The sequence below is a fragment of the Bubalus bubalis genome, chromosome 20, assembly GCF_019923935.1.
Source record: "Bubalus bubalis isolate 160015118507 breed Murrah chromosome 20, NDDB_SH_1, whole genome shotgun sequence".
NCBI classification, from domain to species: domain Eukaryota; kingdom Metazoa; phylum Chordata; class Mammalia; order Artiodactyla; family Bovidae; genus Bubalus; species Bubalus bubalis.
In genome coordinates, this window is record NC_059176.1 from 1,994,860 (window position 1) to 2,014,221 (window position 19,362).

Below are 19,362 nucleotides of genomic sequence, written 5' to 3' on the forward strand. Positions count from 1 at the left end.
TGGTCACTGCGGGCGCCCCGCGCTCAGGCCTCCCGCCCTGCGTGCAGCCATCCCACAGACGCCCGGCAGGGCAGAGCTCCCCGGTGCGGGTCCCCCAGCCCCCCAAGGGAAGCCCACCGCCTAAGGCCCTGGCTTTGACCCTGTCCTGTTTGGTTACTCCTCCTCTCCTTCCTCCTCTGGCCAAGACCTGGGATTTGCCCTCCTGTCCGGCCAAGATAACGGAAAGCATGGACGGCAAAGGAGTCCATCCCTGCGCCCCTGCCCCTGCGCAGGGAGCGGGAAGGCTGGGACTCTCCGGCTCACAAACTCACACCTGCCGATGCACTCAGAAGAGAGTCCAGGAGCCGGGCCGCAGGCGTGTGGCTGCTCCCGACCTCAGGACAGACGTCCAGGCCCTGGAGTCAGGCGGGGAGCAGGGCGGTCGGCGCGGCCCCTCACTCACCGGTGGTGTTCACGGAGAGGGACGCAGCGACCAGCAGCCGCTGGTGTGCATCCTCGGGGCTGTCGCTGATGATGACCGAGTTGATGCTTTCCTTCTCGATCCAGACGTACCTGGAAGCAGAGCTCCTGGGAGAGGCGGCCCCTGTGTGAGGCAGCGCCCGACGCCAGGCCAGGAGGGGCCGCTGCAGAGACAGGCCGGCCGCAAACGCAGTGACCGACCGACCGCTGGGAGGCCGCGGCCCGTCTCCGCCAAGTCTCGGCCATGTCCAGACCCACGTGCTGCCCTGGCGCAAACCTCCACCTCCGCCGCCCGTGCTGCCCACCTGCAGCGGCTGCCGCCTGCGTCCCAGCAGGCTGTCCCTGACACCCGCCTGGGGGAAGCCCGGTCTAGCCCACCTGCCCCTGCTCACAGCAGCCCAGCAGGGCCCCCTCCACACCTGCTCCTCCCGAACCTTTGACTCTAATCGCAGGCCAGGCTATCAAGTCCACACCGAAAGCTCTCATGAGCTTTCTGCTCCTCCTACGGTAGACACAGTCCATGGTGACCCGCCTGGAGCGCAGAGGGAACGGCCTCCAGAGTCTCTCCTCTGTGTGGGTGGGCTCCACACCCTCTCAAGTGCTCACCAGGCACCTGCAGACCCTGGGGCTCTTGCTGCAAACCGGGGGCTGAGCTCTGCGTTTCTAACAGGCTCCTGGGGACATGTCTGCTGCTGGTTCTGGAGGAGACTCTGGCAAGCCAGGGTTTTTCCTCTGCAGCCCAAGCGATTAAGATGCACAAAATGAGGCTTCCCATGCTTCTCAGGAGGAAGCGACTTGTGAGGCTTGGCGACACACGCCTCCCAGCAGTCCTCCGCTCTCACTCCCCGTCCTCAGGGGAGCACTCACTCCAGACCCGGCCTGCACCCTCTGCTGCCAGGACCCTCCTGCAGCCTTCACCCTGCCAGCACGATGCTCCTGGTCTTCACTCCTCCGCACACTCCGGGTCTCAGACTTCTGAAACCCGACGGCCTTCCGAGTGTGGTCAGGGTGCTCTGAGACGCCTCCATGATGTTCCAGGAGCCCATCAGGAGCCGCAGCAACCCACCGTGAAGTCAGAGGCTTCCTCTGTCCTGCCGCTGTGCCCACTGGACCCATGATGTGGGGGCACACCACCTGTGCTGTGGACACTAGCGCTCTCCCTAAACCCCTCCCAGGACACAGCAGGCATGACAGACCTGCTGGACGAATGGCGATGATGCTGAGAACAGAAATGACGAGGGCCCTGATGAAGCCCAGGTCTCAGCAGAACGGCTTTCACCTAAGAGAGTGTGGGCACCTCAGGTCTACAGCAAGCGCAGAGGCCAGAGAACTTAGCAAAGGCAGCAGGTTCCGAGAGGTTAGACATAAAAAAGCTTAGTTTCTGATAAGCCCTGTGAACCGAGGAGCAGAGAAAGAAGCTCCATGGGAATCTTAATCATACCTGAACTTGGATGTCCTGGTCAGACTATGGCACTTCAGTTCGTAAGGGTTGAAAGGCCCGTGAAGTGCCGCCTGCACACAAAACACACAAAATGTTACCGATAAATAAAATGTCACTTCATTTTCATTTTAAAAATCCAAAAGTCAGCTCGCAGTTTAAAAGAAAGAAAAAAAGCTACGTCTTAGTCCTAAGGTCTTGAAGATTTAATGGGGAAAAAATGCCTTAAAAGAGGTATTCTCCTGGAATGTATCTGTTTCCATCAATGGAAACCTTCATATTTTGCATATAAAATATATCTACACACACACATATGTAAGATAGCCTTTGGTCAAGAAAAGGAAACACTGTCAAGCACTTCTGTGAAAGGCCTCTCCTCACTGCAGCAGCAGCCCAAGACCACACAGCCAGAGGCCAGGACAATGAAAGCCGAGTCCCTGCCTGGGGTGAGGGGGACACGTCCCAGCAAACCCTTCCCGCCAGATGCCACCAAGGGACGAAGCTAAGCCCTGCCGCTGGTCCTCCGACCCCGCAGCCGTGCTCCCCTCCATCTGACTAGCAAACACTGGTCACCGTGACTGGAAACGCAGCCTGCCACCCAACTGCCCGGCTTTGCTGCAAAGCTCCCGTCGTCTATCCTGCCTCCTCAGAACTGTCTGAGAGGCTGCCTCCCGGGCTTGAGTCCTCAGCAAGTCCGCCAAATATAATAAACATAACCCTCAGCTTTTAGGTTGTGCAATTTTTTCCACATGGTATCACCTCTGGAAAGGTTGGCTTAAAAAAGAACCACTCAAAAAAAAAAGAACTAGCCAAAAGCCCGTCTCTACACTAAATTCTAGGTTTTTCTCACATTAATACAGGCTCCACAGTGAGACAAGTAACAGCACTAAAAACCAAGAACAAAAAACCACTGTGACTTCCAGCTACAACGCAGCTTTTAGCTGCAGAGTGATTCAAAGTTCTTAACTGGACTGTAGAACACTCCTATAAATTACCTTGCAGTTTGGGTTACCCAGCTTATTGGAAGAAAAGCTCTCCAGCAAAATCCGGATCAGGTGCTTTTCGTCATCTTTCACAGGAGACGCCATGGACATGTCTGTCAGGTCTTCTACTGATTTGGAAAAGAGACCCTTGAGAACTTCGTGGCTTTGCTAAACAAAATAAGAAAAATTCATTTTGCTAAAAGAAAAACCAGTATTAAAAACATTTTATTCCAAAGTAATCAAAGCATTTCATAGGCACGACCTTATCATTAGGTTACCTTTAGATCATTAAGATGTCAAAAGATAATTTATTGATTCAAACAAAAGAAGAACTCACTAAAGGCTCAGCTCATTAGCCTTTACTAACTTTCAAACTGAAAGTCGCTCATTCGTGTCTGACTCTTTGCGACCCTTGACATACATAGTCCATGGAATTCTCCAGGCCAGAACACTGGAGTGGGTAGGCTTTCCCTTCTCCAGGGGATCTTCCCAACCCAGGGGTCGAACTCAGGACACCAACGTTGCAGGAGGACTCTTTACCAGCTGAGCCACCAGGGAAGCTCTCAGCCATCAGAGAATCGAAGAGTGACACAGGTTTTGTACACAGAATGTCAGCTTCATCCTGTGACTGTCACCAGGACCCCCGGTGCGTTTTCTCAAGTGGACACAATCCCAGCTGGCTCTGTGGTGACGTTTCCCTGCTGGTTTGCCGCCTGCCCAACCCAGTACCTCATCCCCAGCAGAAATTATAGAAGGGACCACCTTCAACATGAGCCTCAAAGTGGCATCTCAAACTTTCAGATCAAGAAAGGCAGCTTCAGAAATGGTTTTGAAATAAACAGTTGAAAGACATTTTGAAATGTTTCAAACGCTTGAAACAAATATCTTATAAAGGAATTATAAAATTCATTAGGGAGATAAATCTTGGAATCCATTTTTTAACAACTCCCCAAAGAGAGAACATTTTCACATTCAAGTTTCGTTCCAAGAACAACAGCAACAAAAAACCAACAGCCTCATAACCGGAAACCACAAGAACTGTACCTGGCCACCATGATTTGGTCTCAAAGAAACTAGAAGACATTTAGGAAGGAACCACAGATCTCAACACACCAATCACTGTCCGGCTCTGCAGCCCTTGAGATCCTGAGAGCGGGAAAGGCCCCCTCTGCCTCCCTCCCCACCCCGCCCACGGGCGCGCACACACGTGCTCCATCCACGGGCAGCACACACCTTGGACTCGTAGGGCTCCTCAGCTGGCTCGGCATAGCCCTGGCTGATAAGGATGCCCCGTACGCTGACTGTGTCCTGCAGCCCTGAGGGGAGGTAGGCATCCACGTGCAGGACGCTGTGCACCATGGAAAAGACCTTCACCAGGAGGGTGCGGCCGCCTACCAGAGAGGAGAAGCGCTGGCTGGCCCCGCCACTCCAGCGCTCGCCGCACACCAGGCACCTCGCCGATGGCCGCATCTTGCAGATCTTGAACTCCAGGGCCTGCAGGGCAGAGGGCAGGGCCAGACACTCAGCTCAGACACTACCCAAAGTAGACTTGGGCAGAGTCTGCACCAGGGACCATCACAGATCCTACTGGAAGCATGTCAGGGTGACCGAGGACGTCTCAGGTAAAATCACATGGTTCTGTCAGTCGATGACAAAAAAGCTTAGAATGACTTTTACAAAGCACAGGTGGAAAAGCATTATAAACTTCACTAAGTTTGAAACCCTCCATGTACTTTAACTTGCTCCAGAAGCACTATTAGCAAAACCATCTACAGCAATATATCTCAGGGAAAAAGCAGAAACCAGACTTGGGGAGCACAACAAAATGAATGCCTTTCTGCTCTGGGTCTTGGCCCATCTGCAAGCTGAGGGGCAAGCCCTGACCTCCAAGACCCCTCCAGCTTTACACTCTCAGGCCACAGCAGTGCGTCCCCCTCACCTGAAAGGGCAGCTCAAGGAACTGGCAGGGCATCTCCATGAGGACGCCCAGCGCCACGCGCGCTCTGTTCCCGTAGTCCACGAAGAACACCTAGAGGAGGCCGGGTGTGCGTCAGCGCAGGCCCGGCCAGGAGCCCAGACGCGGCCGCCCCAGCCCAGCCCGCTCCTCAGGACGACTCCCAGGACGGGGCGAGTCCTCAGGCCACTGAGGGAAGGGGCTTTCCGACTGCACCACTTCTCTAATTGTCACTATTTTATATTTAATTTCCACGTGAAAAGACAAAAGGCTTTCTGTCAACTGCTGTGAGTCTGCCTCATTTCCGTTTGCAAGATTTACTACAGAAAAACATACCTCGGCCGAATTTCCAGAAACATAGAGGACCTGAGCTCTGAAGTAGCTTTCTTTATCACTGTCGGCAAAGGGAGCCAGGCAGACCTGGTCGGGGTGGGGGTGGACAGGCAGGGGCACCAGCGTGAGGCGGTTTATCTCAGCGGTCAGACTCTTCAGAAACTCCCAGTTCTTCTCATCGGTCCTGTACCCCCAGAAGTGTCCCACTTCAACCACCTAGAGGGGAGGAGGAGGAGACGAACCCTGGAGAGGATCTCCGTCCAGAGGGACAGGCGCGCCCGCTGCAGGCCTGGCGTGCCCCGCTGCCGACCGCCGCAGGTCACAAGCTATATTCCCTGGTCCCTAAGGTCCTCCAGGCTTTGAGTCGGTGCTTATGAGAAAATGGGGGCTCCGGTCAAGTGAGGTGAGGGAGCGTGACGCACGCCAGCACTGCAGGCCCTGGGGCCACGTGAGGTCAGGGCTGTCCCATCCGACCAGCCCCCAGGACCGCCGAGCCCACAGAGCCCCCACGGAGCGGCCCCCACAGCAGCGCAGGGCGGAGTGCGGACGGCCTCGCCCGCTGCTGCCTCCACACGGCCCAGGCCGCGCCGCTGCGGCCCTCCAGGCGGCAGGAGGCCAGGCTGCTATGCAGTCTCCCAGGGAAGGGGACCATGCATTTGCCAGGAAGCCTGCGGCATTTTAACTGAGATTTTATTTTGAAGAAGTAAAAACTACACTCCAACGAATGCTGCTGCCAATGCTGCTCTGCTGATACCACCGAATTACAGGCAAACAGCGCCACGCCAGTGACGTTCTACCTGTGCCCGTTGCTAAACTGGTATTTTTCGGCATTTCAAAGGTGCTACCATTTTAAACATTACACTTTGATTCTAGGATGAACATCTGTGTTTCTTTTTCTGTTACAGCCACGTTTGAATTCGCCGAGTGAAAGTGACTTGAGCTCACCCAGACCGACTCCTGGTGGCCTTTAGCGATGCCCTTGATGACGCTGGTGTGCGCCGTGAGGGCCCCTCACCGGAAGCCTCCTCCACTGCAGGACACAGGACCACACGGTCCACGGCCGGTCGAATCTGAGGATGTGAGGAGCCATGGACAGAGGGCCGACCCTAAGTTATCCAAGGACTAACCCCTCGTTGCTCACGGGTCCAGCGTGGGTGACTAAGGTACACAGGCTGTCTGCGGCTGCATCTCCACGTCCACTGCCCCATGTATTCAATGGGACGACTCTAGACAAAGACGACAGAAGAGCTCGAACGCCTGGGTTGCACCGCTCTCACCTCTGTGACTTCGACTGTTAGGAGGAGGTCTGTGATGGTCCGCGATTTGTCCACCATGTTAAAGGAGACTTGCACGGGATCAACTGTCTTCTTCTGGAAGTCCACGTTCACCCTGTTAGACACCACTTATCTTAAAAGGCAACAGAGGTGTTACAAAGAACATGTGCATGCTTACATATGTGAGGTTATTGCTTGAACTAGTCCACAGTTACTACAAGAAAAGAAGGTTTTAATGAAATATAGCCAGTGATGGCAAACTGCATCTCATCTCACACAAGAGACTCTGCCGGTGTCCTGCGCTCCCTGGGGCAGGGGGTGCACCCCACAGTCACACACCACCCTCTACAAACACATGCTAATGCTCAAGATCATCACGGAATTCTGCTTTCAAGGATATAAATTCTAAATCTGGGAACTGCAAGGTCTCCTGACTTGTGGGTTCAGAGGTGAGTGACCCTGACCTTTAGAAAACCATAAGAATCCACGGCTGCATCATGTCACTAGGAAGTCCACACCTAGGTCATGAGGTCATGTCATTAGAAAACACATACGTGGTTTCTAAAACACCCAGTTATCATTCATCCCTTAAAGCAGCAACACAGCAAATGCTAAAATGTGAGGAGATACAACTCAAGGTTGAGAAAAGGTTTCCTTTTTTTCCTAGTGATTTTATTCTTCCGTGAAGAGGAAGGATGATGAGAGACCCTGACCCGCCTCTCTGCCCCGTCCGCAGACCCGTCTGGTAAGTAAGGTGCCCAGGCAGCCAGGCAGCGGGACGGGTACACTGCCCGTGGCCCCCGACTCAGCGCACCCAGCTGCCACCCTCAGAGTCAGGTCATCCCACACCAGCCACACTCGGGGCCACACTTCCCTTTCTCCCCACTCCTCGACTTCGGGTTGGGTGCCTCGGGGGCTTACAAGATGACTGAGAGGAAAGACACGGGACTGCAGCTCTGCGGGCACAACCGAAAGTGCTCCCACCGGGAACGCCGAGGGCATTCAGGTCGGTCTAAGGCACGCAGAGCCGCCAACCGCACGGCAGCGCTCTGGGCCGGGCGGGACCCCTGCACTGCCTGCCAGGAGCTCCCAAGGGCGCCGCCATTCGGTGCCGAGTCAGCTCCGCTGAGGACAAGGAAGACCCTCTTGTGCTTGAGAAAAGGAGCGACGGGAAGGAGGAAGAAAGGGGGCTGGCACCAGGCTCGGTCCCCTCGACTCAACTGAAAATGCCAGTGACTCCGCCCGCTGCCCGGCAGCCTTGGCAACAGGTGCCACAGCCCCCGCACGGACGCGAACGCTGAGGCTCAGAGAGGCCGAGAGAGCTGCGCGAGCGCACGCAGCCCCAGGCCAGCGCGAGCGCTGTCAACTTGAGCACAGCTAAGCAGCTGTTCAAAAGTGGTATTTGAGGATGTGTAGGCAGCAGGACAGAGTCGTGCCCACCAGCCTCCTGAGCCTACCTCGTGTTCCGGAGCTTGGACACGGCCCCTCCTGGCACCTTCGCTTCAATCTCCTCTGCAGAGTGAACACTGAGTTCAAGGGACACTTTGAGCTGAGACATCTTGATGGCCATGTACACGGCAGGGAGCGTTTTAAACCTCTCTGTTGGATTGCGTGAAAACTCCACAAAGGCTCTGCTCCACAAATACAGATAAAAAATAAGCTTATGAGGCGTCTGAAACAGAGGTAAGTGTATATTAATTTCTCTCAAGTTCAGATAAAAGATTTTCAGCTCCTCAAAACTACCTAATAACTAACTTCTCATCACAGGGTTAATCAAGAAGATGTATTTAAGAGGAAACTACTCACTCAAGAGCAATAAAAATTACAATGACATACCATTAAATTAAAAGCCAGTATCGTCCTCACGTATCATACAGTATAGTGTGAAATAAAGACCGACCTCACGTGGAATGTCCAGCTAAGAAATCTTAATTGTCATCATTGGAACAAAGTGATAGGTCTGGGTTTTGCTAGTTTATTGTAGAATAAAATGCAGAGAGAGAAAAGCACACAGCTGAGCAGCTCAGGGATCTTTCTGGCCCCCCTCAAACACCCAGTTTATCACAGTGACGCTAAGGCACGGCCTCCACCGCTCTGCTCCGCAGGGTCCTGCTAGCCCACCCCTCCCCAGGGGTAAGAATCAAACACACAGTGTGGGCACCCACCAGGCGCTCCCTGGTATAAATGGGAAAACCCTCTCGTTCATATTTGCTGGTGAATGAATGTCAAAACTGCCCAGGTCAAACATCACACTCAGAAACAGACTCGTGACCCTCCAGCTGCTGTCCCGGAGAGCGCAAGCCCGGGGGAGCCGGAGCCCTGAGCTGGTAAAAGCGGCCGGCTCCACTGTCCTTCTACCCCTAGTCCCCCTCCCCACTCCACTGTCCCACCTCAGCTCCCTTTCCGCCCCCTCCACTGACCCCCACCTGCCCGGGGCTCCCTTCATGCACGTCCATTCCACTCCCACCAGCTGTCTCTAGAAGGCGCCCAGGTCTCTCCTTAGAGATCATTTCTTTCGAAGACTCTAGACCACCATGATTCTCCTCTTCCCTGAGTGTTCCCAATTCAAGAGGTGGAACAAGCTGAGCCCACAACATCCCTCACCTGCCTCCCAGCCTCCTCCCATTCCCTACCCCCGTTGGCTCCTCGCTCTTTGTCCCCCAGGTTCTAATTGACTGAAGCAGACAAAGTCTCCTGGGGGCATTTCTGGCGGCTGGCCCACACGTGAAATCTCAGCCAGACACACCCCAGTGCAGTGCACCCCCCGAGCGTCAGCCCACACCCCTCACACTATGGAACACCCTGGGCATCAGACCCGGGACCACACAGCTCGGCTCCTTTAGGAGGAACTCGGCTGAGAGCAGACACACAGCTACGTGAACCGCAGCTGCGCTTTGAGAGCTGTCCACAGCGGCCCTCTGACGTGTGGGCCCATTCTCCCACACACCCAGTTTCAAGAACCGGCCCCTGTAAAAGTGAAAACCTCGCGGCTCTTTGGCAACTTCAGTGGATTACAAAAGCGCACCACTTACTTTGCACCGTCAAACACGATGGACTTGACTTGGCCACACTGTCTGAAGAGCGACTGCAGCTGTTGGTGGTAGAGAAATCCGTAGGGAGGGATATGCTTCAGCTGTAAAACACGGCAGGCATTAGCAGGGGCAGACCTGGAGCCCCCGAGAGTCACTGCGTTCACAGAGCAGAGCGCACCGTCTCTAACCAGAGAGGTGGACCCCACAGCAGGGCACAGAAGGACTAACAACCGCTATGGGTAATAACTAAGCTTTAATAACACACATTGGACAAAGGCCAATTCTTCCACATTGTTCAGTCACTCAGTCGTGCCTGACTCTCTGTGACCCCACAGGCTACAGCACAGTGGGCTTTCCTGTCCTTCACACCATCTCCCAGAGCTTGCTCAAACTCATGTCCATCAAGTAGGTGATGCCATCCAACCATCTCGTCCTCTGTTGTCCCCTTCTCCTCCTGACTTCAGTCTTTGCCAGCATCAGGGTCTTTTCTAAGAAGTCAGTTCTTTGCATCAGGAGGCCAAAATATCGGAGCTTCAGTTTCATCATCAATCCTTCTAATGAATATTCAGGGTTGATTTCCTTTAGGATTGACTGGTTTGATCTCCTTGCAGTCCAGGGACTCTCAAGAGTCTTCTCCAACACCAGAGTTCAAAAGCATCAATACTTTGATGCTCAGCCTTCCTTATGGTCCAACTCTCACATCCATACATGACTACTGGGAAAAACCAGAGCTTTGACTAGACAGACCTTTGTTGGTAAAGTAATGTCTCTGCTTTTTAATATGCTGTCTAGGTTGCTCATAGCTTTTCTTCTAAGGAGCAAGTGTCTTTTAATTTCATGGCTGCAATCACCACCTGCAGTGATTTTGGAGCCCCCAAAAATGAAGTCTCTCACTGTTTCCATTGTTTCCCCATCTATTTGCCATGAACTTCATTTTCTGAATGCTGGGTTTTAAGCCAGCTTTTTCACTCTCCTCTTTTACTTTTCATCAAGAGGCTCGTTAGTTCCTCTTCAATCCCTGCCATAAGGGTGGTGTCATCTGCATATCTGAGGTTATTGATATTTCTCCCGGCAATCTTGATTCCAGCTTGCGATTCCTCCAGCCCAGAGTTTCTCATGATGTACTCTACATATAAGTTAAATAAGGAGGGTGACAATATACAGCCTTGACGTACTCCTTTCCCAATTGGGAACCAGTCTGCTGTTCCATGTCCAGTTCTAACTGTTGCTTCTTGACCTGCATACAGACTTCTCAAGAGGCAGGTAAGGTGGTCTGGTATTCTCATTAAGAATTTTCCAGTTTGTTGTGATCCACACAGTCAAAGGCTTTAGCGTAGTCAATGAAGCAGATGTTTTTTTTCTGGAATTCTCTTGCTTTTTCTGTGATCCAATGGATGTTGGCAATTTTGATCTCTGGTTCCTCTGCCTTTTCTAAATCCAGCTTGTACATCTGGAAGTTCTCGGTTCACATACTGTTGAAGCCTAGCTTGGAGAATTTTGAGCATAATCTTGCTAGCATGTGAAACGAGTGCAATTGTGCAGTAGTTTAAACATTCTTTGGCATTGCCCTTAATTTGGGATTGGAATGAAAACTGATTCTTTCCTGTTAAAATAGTCCAAAAGTCCAATACACAAAAGACTTCATTTCACCTTAAAATAACAGAGTAGCCTATGTATCTTTACCAAACATGGTATGTCTACACAGGCAGTGGTGGGAATGCACCCTGAGAGGTGGGAGTGGGTCCTCACCCTGCAGGCGGCACCCAACCAGGAGGCGCTGGGCAACCCCTCCTTCCCTCTCCCCACTCCGCCCCCTCCCCACACCCACCCTGCCCTCCCCACAGGGCCATCTGGGTTCTGAGCTCTGACTCTGGTATGAAACCCGGAGCCCCTGCCCCACGCCCAGCACAGCTCCACAAGAGGCAGCAGGCAGTGAACAGCAAGGGCTGTGGATTCGGGTCTGAGTTCAAGTCCTGCCTTGTTCAGTCTCTTTAGGCAAGTCACAGAGCCACCCTTGGACCCCCCAGCCACGTCATGAATTAAGGGCGATGATCAATCTCTCACTCGAAGGGTGAAATGCAAAGAAAAATGAGTAAAAAGCAGCTAGCAAAGGCACCCTCAGAGGACAAGCAACACGTCCATACTAGCACGAGCTCAGCTGTTACAAAGCACACAGGGGGAAATTCTGGCCCGCAGAGCGCATGGTGAACAGGCTGCCTGGCGGCTGCAGGAGACAAACACAGTCTCACATCCAAAGAAGTGCGCCCTGGGGTCCTCCCCCAGTGCACAGGGGAGGAGAGGCCACTGCCAAGCGCACTTGGTCCACCACGGCCATCAGGAAGAGCAGAGGCCCAGCCAGGCTTCTCCACCGCGAGGCAGAGCCGATGAGCACCTCCGTGGGACAAAGCGCGGTGCTCCTCCGAGACAGCTCCCCACCCCCGCAGTGTGAACTCTGCTTCTTCACTAGCAGAGCACGGCCCCAGCCGGGGAGGAGAAGCCGCAGTGCTGTGGGCTCGCCACCGCCGGGAGCCTCGCCAGGTCTCCGCGCCCTTTAGCAGATGCAGGCTGAGGTCGCAGCACGAGCCCACGAAAGCCCGACTCCCAGATGCCAACCCTGAAGTCACCCTGGGCTCAGGTTTGATTAAACACAGAGTCCACCAACGTTGATCAGTGGTGAGTGCTGTGACTGACCATGCGATTCACCCAAAGCTCATGTTATTTAAACACTAATTTTCAGGCCACACTTCTAGTTCAGATTCTGTGGCACAGGGCCTCAAGTCTGAATTTCAAAATAAACAAACACTCTCTAGGCGATTCTGTTACGTGTGAATGGGGATCCGAGTTTAAATCGCAGTACAAAGTAGCCAACCAAATAACCCTTTACACTTTGCGTAAAATGAAGTTATTAACCATCTGCTCTTAAATTTATGGAGAAGTATGTTAAATCCTTCAAAACGAGATGGGGCAGGCAAGGTTAGCCTGACTACTGCACTCCACAAGGCTTTCTTTCTTCGGGCCCCGTCTGTGAGACAGGAGCCAGTGGAGGCATGTGAAAGGTCAGACAAGCCATGAAATTCACTTTAGGGGAAAAAACCCACTAAGCATTTACACAAACAGAGACAAAGGGGAAATAAAATGTTCCATACTGGCCACACTGGAATGATGCCTGCCTGAAAACCGAGTGCCCAGTCTCCCCCAGGGCCGCTGTCTCCCCACCTACCACGACGGTCGTCTTTGGGTCTTTGCCTGCCAGCTCCCTCGTGGCTATCTCTTCATCAGGCTGCCCGAAAGTAAAGTAATTTGGATAAAAAGCACCTGCCAACACAACCTGGGAGACAGATGTATTTTCATGAAGTAACAGCATGATTTTATCACATTGTCTCATTAATACACTAATCTCATCCCAGAATGACATCCATAATGTAAAAGATGAGTTAATATTTTTAAAAAACCTGGACCTTTAATCAATCAACTAGAAAGTCACGATTCTGGTTACTTCCCTGTAACAGAAACACATTCTATAAGATCATTGCTCCAAAGAGCCTGACTATTTCTCAGAATGAGGTTTAGGGACTTCCCTGGCAGTCCAGTAGTTAAGACTCCACTCTCCCAATCCAGGGTACACAGGTTCAATCCCTGGTTGGGGAACTAAGATCCCACAAGCCACACCGTGCAGCTAGAAAAAAGAATGAGGTTTAGAAAACAGTGGTGAGTTGAACAAGGACACGAATGAATGCACACACAGGGCCGTGGGGGCTAGCCAGCATTTTCTACCTTCTCCTCAACGTACTTTCTTCCATGGGTCAAGCCTTCTCCAAAATGTTCAGGTAAAGTTACAACTGGGGCAATGTAGACCCAGGGCAGCAGGCCTGCCTTCAATGCTCACTTCTAAAAAGCACTCTGCAAAGAGCCACTTCGTCAGTTAAAAACATGCCATTTGAAACCAACACCCAAGGAAGACTGTCCCAACCTTAAAGTAATTTGACATTGGTTTCCCAGCAGCCTCCAGGTTATAGGATCCCAACTCTGTATGCGTCAGCCAACACATGGGCACAGGACAAGACCTCCTCCTCCTCTGAGCCCTGAATTAGAAGCACTGGCTGCCTTTCCAGGATACACTTCCCTCTACACATGCCTAGAAGGCTCCATCCAACAAGGGAATCTGATAATGGCCTCCAAAGTTAAAATAACTTTTTGATGCAGGGTAAAAGCAACGTAATATTAACAGCAATTTTACTTTCTTAAAAGCCAAAATAGAAGGATCTCTCTGGAAGCAGTAAAGACAGCAGGCTTCAGAAACACACCTCCAGAGATCAGAACTGGGTCTGGATCACCAACTCAGTGACACAGAAACCTGAACGTAAGGGCGGAGTGTTTCCTGTTCTCCAGCACAGTGTGAGCACTGCGCATCTAAGATCTTCTGTGAGGCACAACTTGTACCAGAGAAGGGGAGCAAGCACTCTCACAACCGTGAGACCAGAGGAGTAGAAGGAACCAGGAAAAGACGTTCGGGTGCTCCCATGTACCTGCAGGATGAATCTCTGCTTGTATGTGTACTCCTGGTCCATGACAGGCCGCCGGGAATCAACATACATGTTGAACTGTGAGATCCTAGTCTTCAGTTCTTCATATAACTCGGCCACCTAAGAAGAACACAGTGACAGATGGTGTCTCCAGGTGACCATGCCATTCAGGGTAGTGGGAGCACCAGAAAAGCAGTCCACGCTGGGAAACATTGCTACGCCCGTGGGTGAAACCCCGCAGCTGCTGAGAGCCATGATACTAGAGGCTGATTAGCAAAGGATGGAAAAGACACACAGTGCGTGCGACAGACAACAGGACCCAAGCTGCACACGCTTCACAACCCCAGCCTACAAACTCTCAGGAAGCCACTGCAAACGCGCACCCAGGCAGCAGCCGCGTCCGAGCTCGCGGGCCTCCGTGGCCACAGCCCTTGCCTCAGGCCCTCGGAACACTCCCAGAGTCTCCTGCCAGAAGCATTTACTGCTGCTTTGTGATTAAAATCAACGGCTACACAGTCACCCTCAACAAAAAACACCTCTTTATAGTTTAAATAGAATCGTCTCACATAAAATTATTTCATCACACTTCAAATGTATACACACAAGAATACACAAATCCAAACACCTATGAACGCATCATAAATTAACTTACCACAAACTTATCTCCCAGGAAGCAACAGTTAGAACCGGACATGGAACAACAGACTGGTTCCAAATAGGGAAAGGAGTACGTCAAGGCTGTATATTATCACTGTTTATTCAACTTACATGCAGAGTACATCATGAGAAACGCTGGACTGGAAGAAACACAAGCTGGAATCAAGACTGCCAGGAGAAACATCAATAACCTCAGATATGCAGATGACACCACCCTTATGGCAGAAAGTGAAGAGGAACTCAAAAGCCTCTTGAGGAAGGTGAAAGTGGAAAGTGAAAAAGTTGGCTTAAAGCTCAACACTCAGAAAATGAAGATCATGGCATCCGGTCCCATCACTTCATGGCAAATAGATGGGGAAACAGTGGAAACAGTGTCAGACTTTATTTTTTGGGGCTCCAAAATCACTGCAGATGGTGACTGCAGCCATGAAATTAAAAGACGCTTACTCCTTGGAAGAAAAGTTGTGACCAACCTAGATAGCATATTCAAAAGCAGAGACATTACTTTGCCAACAAAGGTCCATCTAGTCAAGGCTATGGTTTTTCCTGTGGTCATGTATGGATGTGAGAGTTGGACTGTGAAGAAGGCTGAGCGCCGAAGAATTGATGCTTTTGAACTGTGGTGTTGGAGAAGACTCTTGAGAGTCCCCTGGACTGCAAGGAGATCCAACCAGTCCATTCTGAAGGAGATCAGCCCTGGGATTCCTATGGAGGGAATGATGCTGAAGCTGAAACTCCAGTACTTTGGCCACCTCATGCGAAGAGTTGACTCATTGGAAAAGACCCTGGTGCTGGGAGGGATTGGGGGCAGGAGGAGAAAGGGATGACAGAAGATGAGATGGCTGGATGGCATCACTGACTCGATGGACGTGAGTCTGAGTGAACTCCGGGAGTTGGTGATGGACAGGGAGGCCTCGAGTGCTGCGATTCATGGGGTCGCGAAGAGTCGGACACGACTGAGCGACTGAACTGAACTGAAGGAAAAAAACTATACAAGCCACAGTTGTAAAGGTAACTGGAAAAAGACTACAAAAAAGAAGGGTGAGAATGGAAACTCTTACAAGTCCTGACCTATGAGGAAAGGAGGAGAGCCTGGGGACACAGGAAGGGCCCAGCCTGGCCACTTCCACACTCACTACTGAAATCACCCAGAAGGCTGCAGGAAATACAGCCTGTCTAATTAAAAACCAATTTAAAATTATGCAAGTCACCTTTTCTGACCAAATGCAATAAAAATCAAAATATTAACAACAAAACAAGATACCTAAAGATATTTCTACCTAGAAACTCAAACACTCTTCTAAAAGACCCTGACTCAAGGAGAAAGCCAACAGTGAAAATAAGCCTCAGACAGGGATAGCAGTGAGCTCCCTATAGTGGGGAGGGAGCGTGCATCCCCACATGGGATGTCAAAGAGCAACGGACCCAAACTGCTCACAAGAAAACTCGCAGCTTTAACTACTTTTAATTAGAAAGACTGAAAGTGCATCCCACTCCAATATTCTTGCCTGGGAAATCCCATGGACAGAGGAGCCTGGCAGGCTACAGTCCATGGGATCTCAAAAGAGTCAGACATGACTTAGAAAGACTGAAAGTGATAGTAAGTTAAATTCTCATCTCAGTAACACTAAAAAAGTAAACCAGAGAAAAACTAAATTAATGGAAAAAAGCCAAAGTCAATCCATTGAAATCTTTTACCTTTCCTCTCCCACAAAACACCTGAACAGTAAAACTGTCAAATCAAACCAAGAGTAAGTTCTCTGAAAATACAATAAAACAGATACAGCATCTTGCAAACCGGTGCAGTAAAGGACTTGAGTCACCAGGCCCGGCTGTCCACGTCCTGGACATTCCAGAGGATGGTCTGGCTCTGAGCAGGTCAGCTCTGGGTCCCTGGTATACTGCCCCTAAGAGCGTCTTTGTTCAGCTGAGGCCTTGGTTCAGCATGAACGCAACAAGCAGTTCATGGAGCAAAGCAACATCGTGGGGGCGGGGGGCAAGAGGCCTGGGCCACATGGTATCCATGTGACCTTCAGAGGTGCTGAAAACCAAGCAAGTAAGGTCAACCAGGTGAGCACCCCCAACCATGTAACCAACCCTCAACACAAGCTTGCAGGCCAAGGCCTGGCGAGCCCCCCGGCCTGCAGTCTCCTGCTCAGCACCCATGCTGCCCGGAGGCCCTGCCGTGAGAGGCCGACTGCGGGCCGACGCTGGTCTCTCCTGGCCCCTCCCCGCCCGCCTGGCACCTCTGCTGGTCTCTCCTGGCCCCTCCCCGCCCGCCTGGCACCTCTGCTGGTCTCTCCTGGCCCCTCCCCGCCCGCCTGGCACCTCTGCTGGTCTCTCCTGGCCCCTCCCCGCCCGCCTGGCACCTCCGCTGGTCTCTCCTGGCCCCTCCCCGCCCGCCTGGCACCTCCGCTGGTCTCTCCTGGCCCCTCCCCGCCCGCCTGGCACCTCTGCTGGTCTCTCCTGGCCCCTCCCCGCCCGCCTGGCACCTCCGCTGGTCTCTCCTGGCCCCTCCCCGCCCGCCTGGCACCTCCGCTGGTCTCTCCTGGCCCCTCCCCGCCCGCCTGGCACCTCCGCTGGTCTCTCCTGGCCCCTCCCCGCCCGCCTGGCACCTCCGCTGGTCTCTCCTGGCCCCTCCCCGCCCGCCTGGCACCTCCGCTGGTCTCTCCTGGCCCCTCCCCGCCCGCCTGGCACCTCCGCTGGTCTCTCCTGGCCCTCCCGCCGCCGGCACTCCGGGTCTCTCTGGCCCCTCCCCGCCCGCCTGGCACCTCTGCTGGTCTCTCCTGGCCCCTCCCCGCCCGCCTGGCACCTCTGCTGGTCTCTCCTGGCCCCTCCCCGCCCGCCTGGCACCTCTGCTGGTCTCTCCTGGCCCCTCCCCGCCCGCCTGGCACCTCTGCTGGTCTCTCCTGTGTGCTTTCGCTGTAACAAACCGTAACTGTGCCCGCAACACATCGACTCTACTAACGCTGGACACAGGATGCACTTCCTGGAAGGCTCAGCGCTACCCACGGGGTTGCGAAGAGTCCCCCATGACTGAGCAACTAAGCACAGCACTGTACAGCAGCCTCGGCACTGCCGGTACTTGATAAACGTCACCTTTACTTGTGTTCAAAGAATATACAACTTACCTCTCTAATCCTCTTGATCTGAATGTAATTTAACCGTCCCCAGTCAAGTTCATCCTTTAAATGCACAAAAGCATAATATTCAATATTAATGTAACAAACCAGAACTGATACACCTATGATAATACATACATCTCACGAGGAAGAATATAAACCGACAGGAAAAACACTGGCTGGCTCTTTGTTCAGTCACACAGTCGTGTCCGACTCCTTGCAACCCGAAGGACTGCATCACCCCAGGCCTCCCTGTCCATCACCAACTCCTGCACTATGCTCAAACTCACATCCATCAAGTCGGTGATGCCATCCAACCATCTCGTCCTCTGCCGTCTCCTTCTCCTCCTGCCTTCAATCTTTCCCAGCATCAGGGTCTTTTTCAATGAGTCAGCTCTTTGCATCAGGTGCCAAAAGTATTGGAGTTTCATCTTTAGCATCAGTCCTTCCAATGAATATTCAGAACTGACCTCCTTTAGAATGGACTGGTTGGATTGCCATGCTGTCCAAGGGACTCTCAAGAGCCTTCTCCAACACTACAGTTCAAAAGCATCAATTCTTTAGTGCTCAGCTTTTTCTGTGGTCCAACTCTCACATCCATACATGACCACTGGAAAAACCACAGCTTTGATGATACAGACCTTTCTTGGTTATGTCTCTGCTTTTTAATATGCTATCTAGGTTGGTCATAGCTTTTCTTCCAAGGAGCAAGTGACTTTTAATTTCATGGCTGCAGTCACCATCTGCAGTGATTTTGGAGCCCAAGAAAATTAAGTCTGTCACTGTTTCCATTGTTTCCCCATCTGTTTGCCATGAAGTGATGGGACCAGATGCCCTGATCTTCATTTTTTGAATGTTAAGCTTTAAGCCAGCTTTTTTACTCTCCTCTTTCACCTTCATCAAGAGGTTCTTTAGTTCTTCTTCATTTTCTGCTATAAGGGTGATGTTATCTGCATATTTGAGGTTATTGGTATTTCTCCGGCAATCTTAATTCCAGCTTGTGATTCATCCCACCTGCATTTCTCATGATGTACTCTGCATGTAAGTTAAATAAGCAGGGTGACAATATACAGCCTTGACGTACTCCATTCCCGATTTGGAACCAGTCCAGGGTTCCATGTCCAGTTCTAACTGTTGCTTCTTGATCTGCATACAGATTTCTCAGGAGGTAACTAAGGTGCTCTGGTATTCTCATCTCTTTAAGAATTTTCCAGTTTGTTGTGATCTACACTGTCAAAGGCTTTAGTGTAGTCAATGAAACAGGTGATTTTCTGAAATTCTCTTGCTTTTTCTATGATCCAACAGATGTTGGCAATTTGATCTCTGGTTCCTCTACCTTGTCTAAATACAGCTTGTGCATCTGAAAGTTCTCAGTTCGTGTACTGTTGAAGCCTAGCTTGGAGAATTTTGAGCATTACTTAACTAGCGTGTGAGATGAGTGCAATTGTGTGATAGTTTGAACATTCTTTGGCATTGCCTTTCTTTGGGATTGGAATGAAAACTGCCCTTTTCCAGTCCTGTGTCCACCGCCAAGTTTTCCAAATTTGTTGACATATTGAGTGCTGCACTTTGACAGCATCATCGTTT

General features: G+C 51.8%; 1 protein-coding gene across 7 annotated transcripts in view; it reads right to left on the reverse strand.

The window, feature by feature from the left end:
* The window catches only part of TDRD9 (tudor domain containing 9), a 111,944-nt gene that overhangs the window by 29,346 nt on the left and 63,236 nt on the right, over positions 1–19,362 (reverse strand). For 5 of the 7 annotated variants that reach the window (XM_044932825.1, XM_025271109.2, XM_025271106.2 and 2 more), the window contains 12 exons: positions 17,785–17,838; positions 14,000–14,116; positions 12,694–12,801; positions 9,474–9,574; positions 7,899–8,072; positions 6,445–6,556; positions 5,171–5,383; positions 4,820–4,909; positions 4,114–4,374; positions 2,893–3,048; positions 1,901–1,971; positions 443–552 (listed from right to left, as the gene is read on the reverse strand). In XM_044932825.1, the coding sequence (XP_044788760.1) occupies positions 443–552; positions 1,901–1,971; positions 2,893–3,048; positions 4,114–4,374; positions 4,820–4,909; positions 5,171–5,383; positions 6,445–6,556; positions 7,899–8,072; positions 9,474–9,574; positions 12,694–12,801; positions 14,000–14,116; positions 17,785–17,838 (1,567 nt within the window). The remainder of the gene's footprint in view (positions 1–442; positions 553–1,900; positions 1,972–2,892; positions 3,049–4,113; positions 4,375–4,819; positions 4,910–5,170; positions 5,384–6,444; positions 6,557–7,898; positions 8,073–9,473; positions 9,575–12,693; positions 12,802–13,999; positions 14,117–17,784; positions 17,839–19,362) is intronic. The other 2 variants (XM_044932824.1, XM_025271108.2) reach the window with 2 other exon arrangements.